General features: G+C 43.6%; 1 protein-coding gene across 1 annotated transcript in view; it reads left to right on the top strand.

Moving 5' to 3' along the window:
- The first annotated feature begins 7,995 nt into the window (after positions 1-7,995).
- Positions 7,996-23,010, top strand: part of LOC120909335 (pulmonary surfactant-associated protein D-like) — a 29,586-nt gene continuing 14,571 nt past the window's right edge. The window contains exons 1-5 of the mRNA XM_040321089.1: positions 7,996-8,037; positions 14,793-14,994; positions 17,272-17,370; positions 19,927-19,998; positions 21,599-21,670. Of these exons, the coding sequence (XP_040177023.1) occupies positions 14,811-14,994; positions 17,272-17,370; positions 19,927-19,998; positions 21,599-21,670 (427 nt within the window). The 5' untranslated portion in view covers positions 7,996-8,037; positions 14,793-14,810. The remainder of the gene's footprint in view (positions 8,038-14,792; positions 14,995-17,271; positions 17,371-19,926; positions 19,999-21,598; positions 21,671-23,010) is intronic.

Below are 23,010 nucleotides of genomic sequence, written 5' to 3'. Positions count from 1 at the left end.
GGCGCAGAGGGAGCAGAAGATGAAACATCTTCTGGAGCCCTTGCAGAAAGGTCTGTGCAACACGTTCCCAGAGACTGGGGGGTTACAAAATCCAGGTCCTGGACAACGTGTTGCTGAGGCTTCGGTCAGTCACAGAAGGAGCGGTGGAGAAGGTGGCCGTCTGCATTCAGACAATTTTTTAGTCCGCAGCCCCAAGGTATGACCGGTTCCAGCAACCATCGCCAGCATCTGTTTTACATGGTGCGGAAAAACCTAGGGGCAAGATCAGACTTGGACACCTTTCCCACCGAAAATCCTCTGGCTTACTGGGTCTTGAGGATGAATCACTGGCCAGAGCTTGCACAGTACGCAATTGAGCTACTGGCTTGTCCTGGATCCAGCGTTCTTTCAGAACGCACATTCAGTGCTGCTGGAGGCTTTGTAACCGATCACAGGGTGCGCCTCCCACCGACTCGGTCGACCGACTGACCTTCATAAAAATGAATCAGGCTTGGATCACCACGAGCTACCAAGCACCTGATGCTAATGTCAGATCCCTTCAAGACTGCCTATGCTGATGCTGAGTGAATATCCTGTTATGCTGAGTGACTATCCTTTTCCTCCTCAATGATCATGCTGATAGCTTGTAAGAACATTTTTGGTTCTGGGCACCGCCACCAGTGGCTCAGGCCCAATTTTTCTGCCCCTGTTTAACAGGGGCGTGTAATTGCAATTTTTGATGCAATACTTTGCAGCAGGCTCATTCCTGCGCTCCAACTAAAGTATCTGTGAGGGGTTGCAGTGTTGTGGCACCAGCACCAGTGCCTAAGGCCATGTAATTACAATTCTCGATCTAATATTTCACAGCAGGGCATTCCAGCTCCAACCAAGACTAACTGTGAGGGCTTACAGTGTTGTACCAACACCTAGGTCCCAAATTTCTGCAGAGTATATACGGCAGGCCCATACTTTCAAACATCAAAATTACAAACGACTCCTACTTGCAAAAGGAGACATAAGGAAGTGAGAAAGGGAAAATTCTCTTCTTTAAGAGGTGTCTCCTGTCCACTGATGCTTTATCACAATCCTTGTTTCACAAAAAAAAATAATCATTTCTCATTGGGACAGAAAGTGAGGTGCAATCTTCAGAACAGATGCACACAGACAAAACAAATGTTACAGGGATGATAACCCTTCTCTATGTTTTCAGAAAAGCTTAAAAAAGATTTTATGGTTGAAGCTACACTTTAAAGAAGTACCAGTTGAAAATTACAAATAGATTCTACTTAACAACAAACCTACAGTCCCTGTTGTGTTTGCACTGCCTGTATACTTCTGTTCAAAGTATATAGGGCCAAAGGGGCTTGTAATGACCTGGGGGGAGGGGGGCGGGGAAACCCATGCTATTTTTCTCAGTGATTTTCATCCATATTGCAGGGACCAAACATTACATTTAAGCCGCAAGCAGTCTTAAATTACTTTTTTCTTAAAGTAATCTAATTTTGTGCAGGGACAGTTCTAAACACGTGCCACTACTATAGACACCCAGCAGGTACGATATTTAAAGGAATTTTTCATTTTTTTTTTCACTTTAAGCATCATTAAAATCACTGCTCCAGAAAAAACGACCGTTTTTAAAACTTTTTTTCCATTGATACATGTTCCCTGGGGCAAGACCCAGGATCCCAAACCCGTTTTCCGACAATAACTTGCATATTAAGCTATATAATGAGCACTTTTGAATTTGAACGTTCGAGTCCCATTGACGTCAATGGGGTTCTAAATGTTCGCGCGAACGTTCGGTCCGTTCGAAGGTTCTGGTGCGAACCGAACGGGGGGGGGGGGTGTTCGGCTCATCCCTAGTACTCAGTCCACGTGCACTCACAGCACTCATGTACTCACAGTACCCGTGCACTCACAGCACCCGTGTACTCACAGCACCCGTGTACTCACAGTCCACGTGCACTCACAGCACACAGGTGCTCACAATACTCTCAATACACAAGTACTTACAATACACACAATACTCAGGTACTCACCATACACACACTACTAAAATACTCACAATACATACGTATCTCCTAATGGTCATTTCACAAATAATGCATCCATTGCCCACCCAGTTTGGGATGTATCCAATTGACTGCCAATTGACTCTCTGTACACCACTGACTACCCCGACTCTGTAGATCATGTCTTCCCTTTGACACCTTGGGTTCCATTCTGAAATGTTGCGTTAGTAATGAGGAACTCACACAGTATCACTGAACCACTCAGAAATGTTTACTGAGGTAACAAATAAACACAATGAAAGATATGAATAAAATATGAATGAACACAGAATATGGTTGGCAGAAAGTATTACTTAGTGCACTTACATATCTATACGTGTAACCTGGTAGTAACCTGAAGAGGTATATGTGGACAGGTGCACAGGGGGATAAATATCCCATACCTTTAAGGCCTCGTACAGACGAGGGAACATGTCCGATGAAAACGGTCCGCGGACCGTTTTCATCGGACATGTCCGCTCGGAGATTTCGGTCTGATGGCTGTACACACCATCAAACCGAAATCCCCACAGACAGAGAACGCGGTGACGTATACGACACCGACGTTCTCTATCGCGCGAGTTCAATGCTTCCACGCATGTGTCGAAACAATTCAGCGCATGCGCGGGATTTCGGTCCGCTGGTTAGACGTACTAACCAGCGGACATGTCCGATGGACAGCTTTCCAGCGGACATGTTTCTTAGCATGCTAAGAAACATTTGTCCGCTGGATATCTGTCCGCTAGCCTGTTCACGCGATCGGATCTGTCCGCTGAAACTGGTCGGCGGACCAGTTTCAGCGGACATGTCCGGTCGTGTGTACAAGGCCTAATACATGTATTGAATACCTTCCCACTGAGGTCTCAGCACACAAACCAGCTTACAATATACAACATATGAATACAATGACACAGTGCAAATTCTGATCATATCTCACAAAATGGCTCCCCCTATGGTGTAATTCAGAGCTCAACTCCAATGTAGAACAGTGAGGACTAGTAAAAGAAGAAAATGGTCAATGTTCCTTAAGTTCCGAATGTCTTGAGCTAGCCTGATGTTTATACTGCAGTGATGATTTTATGTTTGTTTGTAATCCAAAAGGACAAGAACAAAAAAAAAGGCTGCAGAACAAGAATTATGCTGATGATTGCTCAACTGAAGAACTATCCCCACTTCTATATTCCTCTTTACATGTGAGAGTAATATAGTACTGCCCTTACAGCTCAGAGGAAAGAGGCAAGGCCCCAAAGTCTAGCTGTATGCTGCCTGTGAAGGAGCAGATCCACCTCCGTGGAACTACAAGTCTCACCAGCAGTCTGTAGGAAAGAAACTCACTACTCAATACTGTAATCTCTACTTGGATGGGCAGGTGCCCTCTCACCACAATGGATCCCATCAGATGTCTCCTCCTGGTGCCTCGTTCAGTGAAGATGACGCTGCCGCACTGCAACTCCCGGTGGGCTGGAATGCAGCTCCTAGATCCCTCTGATACGGGCGATCAGGCTCTCCGCTGTATAGGCCACAGTCTCTCACTCCTGGTCACACATAGACCTCCTGCTGGCAGGTATTGAATAGAGGCTGAAAACAAGCCGCGTCTGTCCTTTTATCTCTCCTCCCAGCAGGCTGTTCTGTGCGCTTTGCATTGTGTGTCCTGTAGTCCAAAGCTGTTCCAGCCAACAGAGTTACTTCCTCATCCCAACTACATATCCCACAATGCATGGCTCTGCTCACTTCTCAGAAGGAAGGAAAATCCTGACAGAGTTCAGCAGACACTAGGGGGAGCCAAACTCTTATCTAAGAAACAATGAACCGTTCAACATAATAACTATAGTAGAAACCCCAGGGCTACACTGACTTACTTGACCTATGATGCCATCCATAAAATGTAAGGAGCAAAACAATTTTCACTTTTGTTGTTCTCAAAGATTTTTTCAAGAGAAGGGTGTGACCTTTATTACTAGGACACAATAACACAATACATTTCATTCTCTAGAACATACTTCCTTATAAATATTTGAGTTTGTACATATTTATTAAAAGTCCTGTGTTTACTTAGATTGTGCAAGTAAGCCATAAAGCCAATATGTTATCAGTATATACTGTTGAAAGGCATGTTTCAGATTTATAAGTGCGTAATTCGTAAGTAAAATTATACTGTCAGGTATTATTTGAATTGTATTCATGAGATTCTTGCTTGTACTTGCAACACAGAATATTTCCTGCAGCCTCTTTGTAGTCACTTCAACATGAACTCCAACATGGCATTTTCTGAAGATAGGCTTCCAGATGGTGACAAGAGTGGACCATACTCTGTTGGAAGCCCATGTGATGGGGTGACAGAGCAGGAGCACAGAGACAGGGACAGAGCACAGGAAGTGCTTAAACAAGGACCTTTATGACAAGATTGTCAGGGGTTATTTTCCTGAAAACTGATAACTTAAAAAGATTGGAAATTACTTTTATAATGACATTAACATGTTAAAATGTAATATGATATATTGGGGAAAAAACCGGGGAAAAAAAAATAACCTGCAAGAGAAAGGCATAATGAGCTAGTATGCATAGCATACTAGCTCCTTATGTGGCACTTACCTGAGATCGCCCCCCGAAGTCCTCCTCGTCCACCTCCGTCATGTCCCCTCGCAGTTACTTCCTGTATTCACTGTTCCGGCGCTGTGATTGGCCAGAGCAGCGATGACGTCCCTCCGGCGCATGCGCATGGGACCGGGAGATCCTCGCTCCTGCGTGGGAATACAGCATTAACCCTGGTTATGCCATTAAGAAAGACGTCACTTTCTGTGCGCCTGCGCCGTTGTCTACGATGCTTGCGCCGTAGACATTGGCGCCTGTAATTACTGTAAATATCTCCTAAACCATGCAGGTTTAGGAGATATTTCTTGCACCTTCAGGTAAGCCTTTATTTAGGCTTACCTGTAGGTGCAAGATGAGTGGTTGGGTTTACAACCACTTTAATTTGAAATGGGCTTAAAGTCGATATATCCTTTTCCTGGCTCCAAGTTGATCTGGTTGAAGCTTACACAAGGACAAAGACTGTAAATATCTGTGGTGAGGCCCCCCTAGTCAAACTATTAAAGGGGCCCCCAACAATCTCCATCTGTAAGACTACGCCTCTAGTAATGCAGAATACTAACTGTTATGATGGCAGTTAATGGCTGGTTAATCATTCTAACCAGGGTTCCTAGAGGTTACTGGAGTTTCCTTGAGCTGTGGCTGATTGACCTTCCATCTGATGGTGCCTGCATAGTTCTAGGTCCAATGTAATTTTCCAGAGTCTGTTAGCTAGATTCAGGTAGGGCGGCGCATCTTTCAGGTGGCGTAGCGTATCGTATTTACGCTACGCCGCCGTAAGTCAGAGAGGCAAGTGCTGTATTCACAAAGCACTTGCCTCCTAAGTTACGGCGGCATAGCGTAAATGGGGCGGGCGTAAGCGTGGCTTATTCAAATGAGGATGAGGGGGGGCGTGTTTTATGTAAATGTTTGGTGACCCGACGTGATTGACGTTTTTTACGAACGGCGCATGCGCCGTCCGTGTACATATCCCAGTGTGCATTGCTCCAAAGTACGCCGCAAGGACGTATTGGTTTCGACGTGAACATAAATTACGTCCAGCCCCATTCACGGACGACTTACGCAAACAATGTAAAATTTTCAAATTTCGACGCGGGATCGACGGCCATACTTAACATTGGCTAGGCCACCTAGGGGGAAGCTTTATCTTTACGCCGGCGTACCTCTTACGGAAACGACGTATCTTTACTGCGACGGGCACACGTACGTTCGTGAATCGGCGTATCTAGTCATTTGCATATTCTACGGCGAACTCAACGGAAGCGCCACCTAGCAGCCAGCGTAAATATGCCCCCTAAGATACGACGGCGTAGGAGAATTACGCCGCTCGTATCTTAGCCTAATTTAAGCGTATCTGGTTTCTGGTTTCTGGTTTCCAGAATACGCTTAAGTTTACGACGGCGTAGATTCAGAGTTACGACGGCGTATCTACTGATACGCCGGCGTAACTGTTTCTGAATCTGGCCATGTGGCATGATCTCAATGATCTTTTTTTAGTTGTTGGTGAGTGTGGCATTCTGACCACCAATATAAGGAGAATTCTTACCTCTGATCACCAATGTAAGGGACATTTTTCTCACTGACCACCAATGTAAGGGAAATTCCTCCTTCTGATCACCAATGTAAAGAGCATTCTTCCCTCTGATCACCACTATAAGGAGCATTCTTCCCTCTGATCACCAATGTAAGGGACATTTTTCTCACTGACCACCAATGTAAGGGAAATTCCTCCTTCTGATCACCAATGTAAAGAGCATTCTTCCCTCTGATCACCAATGTAATGAGAAACTTTCCCCTGATCACCAATGTAAAGAGCATTCTTCCCTCTAATCGCAAGGACGTATTGGTTTCGACGTGAACGTAAATTACGTTCAGCACCATTCACGGACGACTTACGCAAACAACGTAAAATTTTCAAATTTCGACGCGGGAACGACGGCCATACTTAACATGATTAGAGGGAAGAATGCTTATTACATTTAATAAGCATTCTTCCCTCTAATCATCACCAATGTTTAAAGCATTCTTCCCTCTGATCACCAATGTAATGGGCATTATTCCCACTGACCACCAATATAAGGTGCGTTCTTCCCACTTACAACAAGAACAATTGAGTACCGTGATCGTCTCATGGAGAGATAGAGTGTGGAGATGCTTATGTAAACAAGCATCTCTCCACTTTGCCTAGTGACAGTGATCACCGCTTCCTGTAATCGGAAGCGGTGATCATCGTCTTGTCACACACAGCCCATCTCCCCTACAGTTAGAAGCACTCATCAGGGAACACTTAACCCCTACAGCGCCACCTAGTGGTCAACCCCTTTACTGCCAGTGTCATTTTCACAGTAATCGGTGCATTTTTATAGCTCTGATCGCTGTAAAAATTACAATTGTCCCAAAATTGTGTCAAAAGTGTCCGATGTGTCTGCCGTAATGTCGAAGTCACAAAAAAAATTGCTGATCATCGCCATTACTAGTAAAAAAAATATATTAATAAAAATGCCATAAAACTATCCCCTATTTTGTTGACGCTTTAACTTTTGCGCAAACCAATCAATAAAAGCTTATTGTGATTTTTTTTACCAAAATAATGTAGAAGAATACGTATCGGCCTACACTGAGGAAAAAAACGTTTTTTTATATTTTTTTGGGGGATGTTTTTTAAAGCAAAAAGTAAACAATATTGCATTTTTTTCAAAATTGACCCTCTATTTTTGTTTATAGCGCAAAAAATAAAAACCGCAGAGATGATCAAATACCACCGAAAGAAAGCTCTATTTGTGGGAAAAAAAGGACGCCAATTTTGTTTGGGAGCCACGTCGCACGACCGCGCAATTGTCAGTTAAAGTGACGCAGTGCCGAATCGCAAAAAGTGGCCTGGTCGGGGCTGAAGTGGTTGTTGCCCACTGCTTACCCTTCACCCCAGCACATATTGATACATTTTCTTGTGAACAACTATAAGACCTGCCAGTTCTTCACTAAACTGTATTTGAACCTACTTTAGACCAGTGTTTCTCAACCAGGGTGCCGTGGGCAAAGGACCCAGATTTCAATGGACTAACATCACAATGCAATTGTGTGGGCGGGCCGGTCACCAGTATCATAGCAGCCAATGATTCTCTAGGTCCAGGACGCATGGCATTACTGATTGCTATGGTGATGGAGAATGGCTTGCCCGCTCCATAGCAATGCATGTCCCTGATTTATGTGATCTTTATTACCAGGACACAATAACACAATCAATTTCATACTCTAGAACATACTTCCTTACAAATATTTGCATATTGAGTTTGTAAATATTTGTTATTAGTCTTTTGTTTCGTTTTATTGTGCAAGTAAGCCAATATCTTATCAGTATATATAGAGATGTGTTGGCTCTATTGCACTACACTTGATTCAGATTTCTAAGTGCTGGTCGGTGAGTACAATTATACTATCGGGTACTATTTGAATTATATTTATAGGATTCAAATTTCTATATAAATCATTAAAGGGGCCCACAGTAATGTCCATCTGAAAGTCTATACCTCTAGTGATATAGAATACTAACTGTTATTGTACGAGGGGCTTTCAAGTCAAACTGGGACTTTTAATTTTACAGGTATAAAAAGGGATGCTAGCATGGTGATACTACACACAGCAAGTGTATCCTATTACTGATAGGCAGCAGACATGTTGCGGGCAGGACCATCTTAATGCAAGGGCACTCCTGGGCACTGCCCAGGGGCCCCAGGTACATGGGGGCCCCCCACAATAATTTTGCATTACATCATACTTGCCAACTGTCTCGGATTTGCTGGGACAGTAATGCTTTTTACTAAACTGTCCCGATATTAGACATGTGCGATTCCGTTCGTAACGAATGGATTTTTGTACAAATTTGTTAGTAATCGTACATTCGGATCAATTCGAACATCCGAAAAGCTGAAAGAGCCAAAATATGAAAATTACGGAATTACGAATAAGCAAAATAACGTACAAGCAAAAATACGAACGTACGACTGCACAATCTTACTAAAATACGAAACACCGAAGCAGCAAAATAACGAAAATTACATCTATAACAAACGATTTGCATTCCGTATTTTAAATTCTTTGTCTGTTCGTAATTTCGTATATTCGTATTTTTATTCATATGTTTGTATCTTCATTTGTGTATTTGTGTATTCGTTTTGTAAATCCTTTTTTTTTTTATGTTGGTAAATTTGTGTACTCGAATCGTTCTTTCGAATGGGCACTGGGCAGTGTAGTTAGTGAGTGATGTATCTTACTTAATATCTTAGCCAATCAGCTTATCTCTTTTGTGCTGAGTCACATTGGACAGTGTAAAGCCTCGTACACACGATCGGACTTCAAACAAACTTTTCCGTGGATTTTTGTCCGAAGGGAGTTGGCCGGACTTTTGTTGCCGAAAAAGTTTGTCTGATGGAGCGTACACACTGTCGGATTTTTGGGAAAATGCAAATTTTGAAGTTTTTTGGCCAAAAGGCCGACCGTGTGTACGGAGCTTAAAGCGGTAGTTCCCCCTCCAAAAAATGTTTACCCTTAGATTGATGCTCATTTTTTCTAGGGGAATCGGCTAGTTGTTTTAAAATCGACGCTGTACTTACCGTTGTAGAGAGCGATCTTCTCCGCCGCTTCCGGGTATGGTGTTCGGGTATGGGCGTTCCTTCTTGATTGACAGTCTTCCGACAGGCATCCGACGGTCGCATCCATCGCGTCACGAGTAGCCGAAAAATCGTGACGCGATAGATGCGACCGTCGGAAGCCTGTCGGAAGACTGTCAATCAAGAAGGAACGCCCATACCCTAACACCATACCCGGAAGCGGCGGAGAAGATCGCTCTCTACAACGGTAAGTACAGCGTCGATTTTAAAACAACTAGCCGATTCCCCTAGACAAAATGAGCATCAATCTAAGGGTAACATTTTTTTGGAGGGAGAGAAAGTCTATCTAAACCTGCCTGGTGGTGTTCCCGAGACTGACTCGGGGTTAGATTTTCCTGCTACGATCGGTAACCCCGAGTCAGTCTCGGCTTGCCTCGCTAGATCCACAGGCACTTTTTACTTACCTTGTCCCTGGATCCAGCGATGCCACCGCGCTGTGTGAGCGAGCGGGACCTCGCTCGATTCACATAGTGCCTCCGTGTGACGCCGATCTCCGTTCCCTGCGACGTTACGACGCACGGGGACGGAGAACGGCGCCAAATTCAAAAACGTAAACAAACACCTTACATACAGTATACTGTAATCTTATAGATTACAGTACTGTATGTAAAAAAAACACACACCCCTTGTCCCTAGTGGTCTGTCCTGTGTCCTGCATGTCATTTTATATAATAAAAACGTTTCTTTCTCCCTGCAAACTGTAGATTGTCCATAGCAACCAAAAGTGTCCCTTTATGTCAAAAATAGTTTTAGATCAGCTAAAAAACAGCGATAATAAATTATAATCACTTGCAGAATTGTGCGATAGCGATTTGTGGGGAAATTCGTCATAAAAAAAAAAAAAATAATGACAGCAACAATTCTGCAACTGAGCAAATTTCAGTGATTTTAATTTGATTACATTATTGAATAATTTTTATTATAATTATATTATTATGTGTTATAATTATTTATAATTATTTATTATATTATAATTTATAATTTTGTTTTTTAAAAAATGTCATACCCGGGATGCCTATTAGAATCTTGTTTGGTCAGCTATTCCTAAGAATTACAGGCCTACAATATAAAACGCCAAATTTCCTTGCAAATAATAGTACCGCTTTCAGCATGTTTTTTCTGAAAGAATCATACCGCCAGGGAGGTTAATATGGATTAGCCACGTGTTGAAAATTAAACTAAAATACGAGATTGCGAATGACCGCGCCGCAATGTATTTACGAAAGTACAAAATTACGAATCCATTAAACGAAAATTATTACCTAACAAAATTACGAATTTCGAATCAACGAAAATAAATTAGACGGAATTACGAATCGTTCAGCATCAACAAAAATAAAACTGTTACGAAAATACGAACGGGTCCGAATAGATGAACTTGCGTCTTACGAAATTACAAATCTTTACGAATCCACGGAACGAGACAAAATGAAACAAAAAAAAAAAAACTTTTTTTGATGCGGGCCAGTCCAGAGAGCGTTAAGATAGCAGACAGCAGTGTAAGGCCCCATACACACGATAGAATCCATCCGCTGAAAAATCCCAGCGAATGGGTTTCAGCGGATAGATCCTATGGTGTGTACACTCCAGCGGATCTGTTTCCGCAGATTTTTATCCCCTAGGATGGATTTCCAGCAGATAAATATTTGATGACATGCTATCAAATCTATCCGCTGGAATCCATCCCAACGGATGGATCCGCTGGTCTGTATAGACTCACCGGATCCATCCGTCCGAAGGGATCCCCCGCATGCGTCGTAATGATTCGACGCATGCGTGGAATTCCTTATATGACAGCGTCGCGGACACCTCATCGCCAGAGGATTTCGCCGTGGATTTCAATGCGATGGTGAGTACACTCCATCGCATGGAAATCCGCACAAATCCTCGAGAGAATTTATCCGCGGAAACGGTCCGCTGGACCGTATTCGCGGATAAATCCTCTTGTGTGTATGGGGCCTTAGTGTGTGCATGGAACAGCGTGTGGTGATGATGTGAACGAAGGTGTAAAATCTGTGGATATCCACAGAAGACTTCAAGCACAGTAAAGTGATGAGATGCTTAGCTGAAGTAAACCATTTGAATTGTGTAAATGTTTCAAATATGGCCGTACATTCGTCAGTGACGATACCGGCCGTGGTGTTTTCCAGCCCCAAAAAAAAGAAAGAAAAGAAAAAAAATATATAATCACATCGATTCCACAGATTGTATATAGGGTTTAGGTTAGGTGAGTTTGCTGGCCAAACAAGCACAATGATACCATGATCATTAACTACTTAAGCCCCGGACCATTTTGTTTCTAAAGGACCAGGCCACTTTTTGTGATTCGGCACTGCGTCACTTTAACTGACAATTGCGCGGTCGTGCGACGTGGCTCCCAAACAAAATTGACGTCCTTTTTTTCCCACAAATAGAGCTTTCTTTTAGTGGTATTTGATCACCTCTGCGGTTTTTATTTTTTTGCGCTATAAACAACAATAGAGCAACAATTTTGAAAAAAATTCAATATTTTTTACTTTTTGCTTTAATAAATAAATAAATATCCCAAAAATATATACATTTTAATTTTTTCCCTCAGTTTAGGCCGATACGTATTCTTCTACATATTTTTGGTAAAAAAAAATCACAATAAGCTTTTATTGATTGGTTTGAGCAAAAGTTTTAGGGCCAGATCCACATAGAATTAGAATGGCGCAGCGTATCAGAGATACGCTACGCCGCCGTATCTTACCTGGCTCTAAGTCGAATCCAGGAAGATTTTGCGCCGTAAGTTACGGCGGCGTAGTGTATCTCTTGGCGCGTAATTCAAATAGGCGGGTAGGGGGCGTGATTCATTTAAATGAAGCGCGTCCCCGCGCCGATTGAACTGCGCATGCTCCGTTTTGAAATTTCCCGCCGTGCTTTGCGCGAAATGATGTCGCAACAACGTCATTTTTTGAACTTAGACATGAGTTACATCCATCCCTATTCACGGACGACTTACGCAATTTTTTTTTTCAAATTTGGACGCGGGAACGACAGCCATACTTAACATGGCAAGTCTATCTATACTCCAAAAAATACCAGCTTTAACTATACGCCGGAAAAAGCCGACTACAGACGACGTTAGAAAATGTGACGGCCGCGCGTACGTTCGTGGATCGTCGTAAATCGCTAATTTGCATACCCAAAGTGGAAAACAATGCAAACTCCACCCAGCGGGCGCCGAAGTATTGCACCTACGATCCGAAGGCGTACGCCTGTCGGATCTAAGTCAGAAGCCGTCGTATCTTGGTTTGAGGATTCAAACTAAAGATACAACGCGGGAAATTTGAAAGTACGCCGGCGTATCAGTAGATACGCCGGCGTACTTGCTCTGTGGATCTGGCCCTTAGCGTCTAAAAATAGGGGATAGTTTTATGGCATTTTTATTAATAATATATTTTTTACTAGTAATGGCGGCGATCAGCGATTTTTATCGTGACTGCTACATTATGGCGGAAATATATCGAACACTTTTGACACCATTTTAGGACCATTGTCATTTTTACAGCAATCAGTGCTATAAAAATGCACTGTTTACTGTGAAAATGACACTGACAGTGAAGGGGTTAACCTGTAGGGGGCACTGCAGGGGTTAAGTGTTCCCTAGGAAGTGATTCTTACTGTGTGAGGGCGTGGCTTGGCATGTGACATCACTGATCGTCGTTCCCTATGACAGGGAACAGACGATCAGTGACACTCTCACTAGGAAGAACGGGAAAGGTTTGTTTACACTTACCTCTCCCCGTTCTTCAGCTCTGTGACCTGATTGCGTGTCGATCGGGTCCGGCGGGCACGGTCACGGAGCTCAGGACCAGGTCACGAGCGCGACCCACGGCTGGGCATCTTAAAGGGGACGTACCTGTACGTCCTTTTGCCCAGCCGTGCCATTTTGCTGACATATATCGGCGTTAGGTGGTCCTTAAGCAGTTAAACCCGGTATTTGTACTTTTGGCAGTGTATGCAGGTGCCAAGTCCTGCTGGAAAATGAAATCATAATCTAGATAAAGCTGGTCAGCAGGGGGAAGCGTGAAGTGCTCTAGAAAAGTAGAGGGCTGCTCTGACTTTGGACATGGCTCCCCTAATCATCACGGACTGTGAAAAATGTTGCATTTGATTCGAAAATCAAGGTCCCAGAGTCTGGAGGAAGAGTGGAGAGGCATAGAGTCCAAGTTGCATGAGGTCCAATCAGGAGCGGACTGACAACTCATGGGGCCCCCGGGCAATAGGAGATTATGGGGCCCCCAGGCAATAGATTATGGGGCCACACAGTATACATACACAGTATACAGACACACAATATACACACACAGTATAGATACACACAGAATACACATACACACAGAATACACATACACAGGCGGGGCAGCTATAATCTTGCGATTTAAAAAAACAAAAACTGATTTTTACATACTGTCCCTGGTTTTACATGAGGCTGGCAACCCTTATAGGGCCCCCTTATGTGGCATGGGGCCCTTGGGCAGTGCCCGAGAGCCCGAATGGTCAGTCCGCCCCTGGGTCCAATGTGAAGTTTTCATAGTAAGTGATGATATCACATGCAGCTTGATGAAGAACATGGTTATGTTCGAAACTATGCAGTCGGCCAATGGTGTTTCTACACCTAGTATAGAAAGTGGCTTATGTGCATGAAGCAGGGATAGTTCAGTCCCTAAAAACAATGTAAATACACTCAGGCTGTTACGTACCTGCCGGATGAGCCTGACGTGCAGTGGGAAGACTTTCTCGTACAACCCCGGCTCAAGGGCCACCGATGTTGAAACAGTGGAAAGAGCCTGGCGGTGTATGGGTGCCTGGTTCGTCTTGGGTCTTGTCAGTTCAGCTGGTGCAGCAGGAAACAGGAAGCAGGCTGGTAGGTGCACTGGCTGGGGAGACACTGAAGTTTGGTACAAGCTGTGTTTGGTAACAGACGATCAGATGTAGGTATAGACGACAAGTAGAGAATGGTTAGAATACAGGCAAGTTCGGCAACAGGATATCAAGCAGTGTAGAGCTGAGCGTGGTTACAAGGCAGGCCGGGATCAGGATAACAGAGATCAATCGTGGTCAAACGAGCCGGGTCAAACACAGGAAACAGATCAGATCACAGGAACAGGAAGTCACAGGAACAGGTATGAACTGCAGATCAGGCAGCGAAGACACAGTGCTACTGAGGTGTTTAAATAAGGAAGCCTGTTGCCAAGCACTGAAATCAGTCTGCACTATTAACCCTTAGGTGGCAGGTCCATGACACAGGCAAACAAATTGCCTATGAGACTTTAAACAGATATTTCATATTAAAAAGTTAACCTGTCTTTAAAAAGTATTACATTTTATTCAATATACTGTACATAACATTAACAATATCCATACCAATATACAAAATCCTTTGATATACCAAAAATATTTTTGTTCGCAATTAAAAGGTGCAATATAGCAATAAACAAGGGAGATGATCCAACAATGCAAATGTTTTTTCCCTCTGTAGACCGGCTGGATTTGGAATATGTCAATTGCGAAGGTTCTTGGTCTACTTTTGCTCCATGTGGCATTAGTGACTCCAGGAACACAGATATGCCAAGACCCTGATGAGAATGCCTACTCAATCATCACATGTGGAGCTCCCGGGAAGAACGGTCTACCAGGCATGAATGGGGAAAATGGAGCAAAAGGGGAAAAGGGTGAACCAGGTAAAAATAAACACACTTTTAATACCATTAAAGATCTGTAGCCCAATACTTCACCAGGTGGTTTCTGGTAACTCCCCAGTATTATACCAACACGTTATTTAACAGGCTCGTACCTAACAATAGCCATTTCCAATCAAGAAGAGCTGATGTCAATAGTACAGGAAGAGCCTTCAGAATTGTTGTTACCGGTCACAGATCCCCTTTGCAGGTCGTGCAGTAAGAAGAATTTGACTACTTCTTTTTAGTGTAGGTTTATTGTCCTCAGAGATTCTGGCCAGCACCGAAATGTACCCTGTATGACTAATGCAGTCTTCCTGAACAAAAGGTTATCTAGAGTGTCCCGTTAAAAAGAGCTGTTTGTAGTTCTTCAAAAAACAATAACATAATTTAACCTTTTTTATCATGTCCAGTACATCCAAATTTTGAAGTGGTTAACCCAATGACCGGGCCATTTTTTGCGATTCTGCACTGGGTCGCTTTAACTAACAATTGCGTGGTCGTGCGACGTGGTACCAAAACAAAATTGACGTCATTTTTTTCCCACAAATAGAGCTTTCTTTTGGTGGTATTTGATCACCTCTGCGGTTTTTATTTGTTGCCCTATAAACAAAAAAAAGTGTACATTTTGAAAAAAAAGCAATATTTTTAACTTTTTGCTATAAAAAAATATCCCCAAAAAGTATATAATTTTTTTTTTTTCTTAGCTTTGTCCAATATATATTTTTAAATTGGTCATTAAAAACGATCATGTGTAGGCTCCCGACCATTTTTCTCGACGTGGAAAATTGGCATGAAAAATTTAGAACATGCTCTAATTTTTCTCGTCGTTTTTCACGTTGTAGTTTTTCACGTTGTGAAAAACGGTCGCGTGTAGGCTTTAACGACGGGAAAAAAGCTCAGAAGCAAGCGATAAGACAGGAACACTCGCGTTTGTAATGGAGATAGCACATTTGTCACGCTGTAACAGACTGAAAAGCACGAAGACTGAAAAGCGCGAATCGTCTCTCACCAAACTTTTACTAACACGAAATTAGCAAAAACAGCCCAAAGGGTGGCGCCATCCAAATGGAACTTTTCCTTTATAGTGCCGTCGTACGTGTTGTACGTCACCGCGCTTTGCTTGAGCATTTTTTTCACGATCGTGTGTTGCATAGGCAGGCTTGACAAGAATCACTTTGAGAAAAACTTTGTTTTTTTCCATGACATTAAAAACGGTCGTGTGTATGCGGCATAAGCGTATATTGTTTGTTTTGCAAAATGGGGGATAGTTTTAGGGCGTTTTTATTATTCTTTTTTTTTTTACTACTAATGGCGGTGATCTGCGATTTTGTCATGACTGCGACATTATCATCGGACACTTTTTATGCTATTTTGTCATTTATACAGCGATCCGTGCTATAAAAATGCACTGATTACTGTGTAAATGACACTGGCAGGGAAGGGGTTTGCCACTAGTGGGCTAGGAAGGGGTTAAGTGTGTCCTAGGGAGTGATTCTAACTGTATGGTGGCTGGGCTACCAGTGACACAACATTGATCACTGCTCCCGATTACAGGGAGCAGTAGATCAGTGGCCTGTCACAAGGCAGAACAGGGAAATGCCTTGTTTACACAGGCATCCCCTTGTTCTGCAGCTCTGTGACACGATCGCGGGACACCGGCAGACATCGAGTCCGCAGGTCCCGTGGGCATGGTCACGGAGCTTGCGGTAGGGGCGCAAAATTCAAAGCAACATATATATATGTTGCTTTGCACAGCTGTGCCATTCTGCCGACGTATAAGTGCGTGAGCCGGTCGGCAAGTGGTTAAACTGTTTCAGTTTTGCTCAGCAGGCTCTGAGCTTTTTGTTTAAAAGTGATTTGGGCAGCTGTAGGGTTGCTTGACCACTGTTATGTTCTTGGAGAGCATAGAATGCACAAGGTTCCTCATTAATGGTTCATAAACTCATGAGTTGTAGTTACCTACTGATAATTTTGACTTCCACATTTTCCCTTTCAGAGGCGTTCTTAGTTTTTAGGCTTGACATGTTTGGAATCTATTTACTAGACAGTACCTCTTTTATTTTGTAAAAAATAAATATGGATTAAATTGTGTTTGTGTGAACTAAAATGTATTTTGTGTATTAGGTCACTAAGGGGCCCCATCAAAATGTTGCTGGTGGGCCTCATGAACATTTTGCCCTGGGGTCCTATAATCAGTAGTTAAGCTCCTGCTTAACATGAAACAATATATCTGAGGAGGGGTCAGCTTTTAACTCTTAAAATGTATTCTATAACCAGGTCTACCTGGACCAGTGGGACAAACTGGACAAACTGGACCAAGAGGAGAGCAGGGGCCAGCAGGACCAAAGGGAGAAACAGGAGGTGGAGGAGCTTCAGGTAATCTCTGAACTGTAGAAAAACATAATAGATTTCCTGCCTATTCAAGAACTGACTTCATGCTATAAGGTGTACAGTAGTGGTCTTCATTGGTTAAAAACAGGTGAAATGTGACAAGATATTCAGTAATAAGAAACTATAATGGTTTTAGGTCAAATTAGTTTTAATTTTTCAAATTTTGGTTTACAATTGTTTACTCATGACGCAAAGCACTATGGGTCTTTAAAAAAAAAAAGTACAGCAGGAGATGTTTGCTTTCAGACTCTTTGTCTGACTGAGACTCTATAGAGAGCTGTCTGGTGGGAAGGAGACCAGCTGATCTGACTCACACATGTGTGTACATTTTGAGGCTTTTGTTAGTGTAGCGCTACCCCGGAAGGAGCCGCTGGTTTGTTGTTGGGATCGGCATATTAAGTTACCTCAAAGTTGTCTAGGGGTGTAGCTGATGAATAAAGTAGTGAGCGAATGTCCAGTACATGAAGGAAGGTTTTCAAATGCTTTATTTTAGGCCCAACATAGCCAACATCAACATGCAGAAGGAAGGAAAAGGTTGATGAAGCAATAGAGAACTTTGCGGTATCAGGCCTGGATATAGAAAGAGCAATCCTGCTCTCAGTAGCACAATAATTGTAGTCACCATTCGTCGCCACTATAGCCAGAGTGGGTGAAGTGCCCACAAGCCTGGCAGCCGAAGTGTCACTTTGTGTTGCTGGGAGGAACAGGCCTCTGCCACAGACCTGGCTCTAGGCCTCTGCCACAGGCCAATTACTTAAATGAGCTAAATGAACAAATTGAGATTGAGTGAATCCTCCCAGTAGATTAAGTGTGAGTCACCGGATGACAGCAATAGTGTACCTGTCAACATTCTGGTCACCAGATCCCCGATGGTTCGTTCAAGCCCTGTTGGACAACCTGCCTCCGGGTTCTCCTCAAGCCGACCCCCCCCATCGAACGGCATCCAGCCTGGGATCCTTTCAATAGAACTGGGGACCCAGTGAGTCACTAGGGCCCCTCTCAGGAACATGGAACTCCACATAGAATGCGACCCCAGCCTGGTAGGCCATCACCGGGGTCTGTTGGATGCGCACACCCTGAAGGTGGGTGCCGCACCTGGAACCTGGAACCCGCGAAGGACGCAGAAAAATGGCGTCTGCCACAGATATACCCCTCCCCAGCATGCTCCGCGAGGGACAACTCCTCTAATTGGCTGCTGGGGAAAAGCGGCTCTGCCAGAACCCCTCTAGCGTCACCTGTCGCCCAGGGGTGGAATCAACACCCATGGAGCGCAGACTGACCTACAGGAAAGTTCAGGAAAGACAGCAGCCCAAAATTTAGAAAATTGTGAATGGGAGCAAAATAACTCTCCCATTCCCCACTAACTTTAGCGTAGTGCCCATACTGAAAGTAAGGAGGCGCTACATTAGTAAAGCAGTTAAAGCTGAAATCTAGTAGTACCTTCGGTCTTGCACATTTGTACAGTCTCCTTTCTTGTATTGAAAGTACATACAGGCACTGGTGACGTAATGCAACAATCTTTGGGAGTATGGATTCTTACTACATAGAATGCCATTTATTTATTAGGTTAATATTCTCAGGCAGGAAGTGCATAGTATATGTAAAGAAAAAAAAGCTACAAATGGACAACACACAAAAAAACGTTGGATTATCCCGATCCTGCAAGTCCAAACACCGCTTGACTGCTGTGAGTGGAGGATTGTACCTAACCCTATGTATCTCTGTACAACCAAGACATATCATATTGCACCTGCATATTGGTTATAATGTGTACTATCAGAAGGGATAATTTTTAATTAGTATTTAAATTTTTATTAGAGATGAACATATTATTTCTGATCTTTTAAGAAATGAGTGGTGGTTCCCAGACAGGTTAGAGTCAGTCTGTAAGGACCTCTTCCTTCTCACTACTTGCGCAACTGTAGGGATTTTTGTCAGAAACCATGAATCAGACAGAGACAGAAGTGTAGTTAAAAATAACACTTGTTTAATAATAATAATAATAATAATAATAATAATAATAGTAAAAGGTAAACAGAGCAACATAGTCAAATCATAACCAGAGTTCGGTAACCGGAACGAATAGTCAGACAAGCCAGGACGTCAGGGAGCCAGAGATCAGCGTACTACAGGACAGGCCAGGAAATCAGGAAACTGGAGAACAGCGTAGTGGAACAGCAAGCAGCATCAGGAACCAGAAGGGACGCCAGCCAAGCAAGTCTTCAACAGGTACACAGGAGAGAGTCTCTGGATGTGTTGACCAAGGCGAAGGCAGAAAGGGACTGAACAGCTTAAGTAACCAGCAGGACTGACAAACAGGATATCGTCATCAGGTGAGTCACTGTGGAAAAGATTGGAGCTGGCAATTAACCGACAGCTGAGCGGTCTGCTCTGAGAAGGGCTGAGCCCAGCCTTGACATTTTTTTGAGGGTTTTGAGGGTACAGGTCTTGTTAGAAACTGGTTGAGGGTGCAGGAGGAACCAGGGAAGTCAAAAATTAAGCAGGTTGAACTAAAGCTTTTATTCTTTCTTGACTAATTAGGCCCTCCTGGATTACAAGGAGTTGCCGGACCACCTGGGGCAAAAGGGGAAAGAGGAGCCAATGGGGCAACAGGTAACTGGGAACTTAATTAAAGTGAACCCTCTGTGCTTACATGAATGATTTGTATTACTTTAAAGTAAACCTCAGAAAAGAATATATGTACTATAGCTGAATGTGAACTGGTATAACTAGGTTTTCAATATAGGGGGCCTAGGTATATTAGAGGTATGGTAAAGGGTCTGGGTGTGCAAAATAGGCCCTTGAGCATCAGTGTTTATGAGAGCTATTATTATGGATAATATGGTAAATAGGGGCTATTTTAGGTCTAAAATATTGGCCATTTGGCAGCTACAGTATATTCAAGGTCAATGGGAAAATAGGGGCATCTTTATTTAAAGTGTATTTCACTGCAAATAAAAAACACAAGCAGTACATCTCTGCAATGCATACACATTTCCCCAAATGTATTCCCTGCAAAGACTGTGCAAGCAGAAAAAACATATCTGTAGATGACCACTTACAGCAAGTGTGTGGACTGAATGATGTCAGTCCTACCCAGCTGTCTTTTGATAAACTACTCAAGCCTCCCCACTCTCTTATTATCCACAACATAGAAACAAATCATGCTGTAGTCCCAAGAAAACAACTAGGAGGGCTAATTAGTCTCCTTGAAATAACACAGGATATGTGCACGGGACAGCTTTGAATTTCTTACATAATCAACCAGCATTTTTGCCTTGCTGAACAGATCAAACACTTTAAAGTGGAGGTTCACCCGGAAATGTTAATTTTTAACCTTAGATTAATGCTCATTTTGTCAAGGGGAATCAGGTAGTTTTTTTAAAATCTAAGCAGTTCTTACCGTTTTAGAGAGCGATCTTCTCCGCCGCTTCCGGGTATGGGCTGCGGGACTGGGCGTTCCTATTTGATTGACAGTCTTCCGACAGGCTTCCGACGGTCGCATCTATCGCGTCACGATTTTCCGAAAGTAGCCGAACGTCGGTGCGCAGGCGCCCTATAGAGCCGCACCGACGTTCGGCTTCTTTCAGGTGCTCGTGACGCGATGTATGCGACCGTCGGAAGTCTGTCGGAAGACTGTCAATCAAATAGGAACGCCCAGTCCCGAAGACCATACCCGGAAGCGGCGGAAAAGATCGCTCTCTAAAACGGTAAGTACTGCTTCGTTTTTTTAAAAAAATACCAGATTCCCCATGACAAAATGAGCATGAATCTAATGTTAAATTCTTTTTTCGGGTGAACTCCCACTTTAAATTGCATTTTGAACATGCCAAAAGAGAATTTTTAGGGCTTACATAATTTTTAAGAGTCTCATATTAGAGTAAATATAATACATGGAGGCTATTTCTAGGTCTGCAATATAGACCCTTAGACCCCAATGTTTATGGGAGGCTTATTCTATTGGTAATGTTTTAAAAATGGCTATCATTAGATCTGCAACATAGTTCACTGGCCACCAAACTAGAGTTAGGGGTGGATTGGGGCAGCCAACGTTTTGTTATGGGGTCCTGGAATTTGTAGTTTGCTTTTAAGATTTTTTGGTAAATACTATTTTAGAAATCCTTGTTGTAATATTCTTGTTGTATAAAATATATTATCCTATATGTTGTTCTATCTTCAATTCATTTGGTCACTGTATTGCATGGCTTTTTAGGAGCACCTGGTACACAAGGGGTTTCCGGACCAGCAGGTCCAAAAGGAGAAGGAGGAAGCAGTGGGCCTTCAGGTAAATAAGGAACATATTGTTTCTGTACATGAAGGAAATTAAGACTCAAATGGCGCGTACACACGATCGTAAATTCCGACAAGAAAAGTATGATGTGAGCTTTTTGTCGGAAATTCCGACTGTGTGTAGGATCCATCTGAGTTTTTCTGACGGAATTACTGCCAACAAAGATTGAGAGCATATTCTCTATTTTTCCAACGGAAAAAGTTTCTATCAGAAAATCCGCTTGTCTGTATGCAATTTAGACGCGCAAAAAAACACGCATTCTCAGAATCAAGCAGAAGAGCCGAACTGCCTATTGAACTTCATTGATCTCAGCTCGACGAACGTGTTTGTATGTCACCGCGTTCTTGACGGTTGAAATTTCCCGACAAGATTTGTGTGACCGTATGTATGCAACACAAGTTTGAGCCAAGTTTGATCTATTGGTTAGGTCTGCTCACTGTTCTCAGGTGCAGCTCATATTGTCTGACTGTCCCACACTGGTCCAATAGGGAGGCTTATTGGACAGTGGGAGGGGTCCTGGCAAGTGAGGGCCACGGGCGTCGGGATGAGGGGGCTGATGGGGGCTGGAACCCTGAGTGTACCCCCAAAAAGCCCCAGGTCTCAAAATCCCTAAATGCATTATTAGCCCCAAGCCGCAGCAACAGGGAACGATCTCCCGCCAGCGCGGCCGAGTGACATACAAAAAAATCCCACCTCTGAGACTCGGCTCCTATGATGGACGTCACGCTTGTCCAATGCTGAGACAGCAGGACGTGTGACATCCATCATAGGCGCTGCCGGGTCCAGGTGGAGGCAGGAATGACACTGCAGCCACTCTGGGCACTGGGAGATCTCCGGCGGCTCTTCTATCCTGACTCTGGCTGCCTGGTGCCTGCAGGGCTGTCTGAGTGATAGGGAATGCCGGGGGCATGGGATGAGTGTACTCACACACTACAGGTAAGGCTGAGCACTGAGCAGCAATAATCTGTATGTCAGATAGGTCAGTCATGTATGTCAGTCAGTGAGTCAGGTCAGTCATGTATGTCAGTCAGGTCAGTTTGTGTGTCAGGGCAGGTCAGTGTATGTGTCAGGGCAGGTCAATGTATGTGTCAGGCAGGTCAGTGTATGTGTCAGGCAGGACATTGTATGTGTCATGGCTGGTCAGTGTATGTGTCATGGCAGGTCAGTGTATGTGTCAGACAGGTCAATGTATGTGTCATGGCAGGTCAGTGTATGTGTCAGGGCAGGTCAGTGTATGTGTCAGGCAGGTCAGTGTATGTGTCAGGCAGGACATTGTATGTGTCATGGCTGGTCAGTGTATGTGTCATGGCAGGTCAGTGTATGTGTCAGACAGG

The sequence above is a fragment of the Rana temporaria genome, chromosome 8, assembly GCF_905171775.1.
Source record: "Rana temporaria chromosome 8, aRanTem1.1, whole genome shotgun sequence".
NCBI classification, from domain to species: Eukaryota; Metazoa; Chordata; class Amphibia; order Anura; family Ranidae; genus Rana; species Rana temporaria.
Note: the sequence above shows the minus strand (reverse complement) of the source record. Positions and strands in the feature narration are given on the sequence as shown.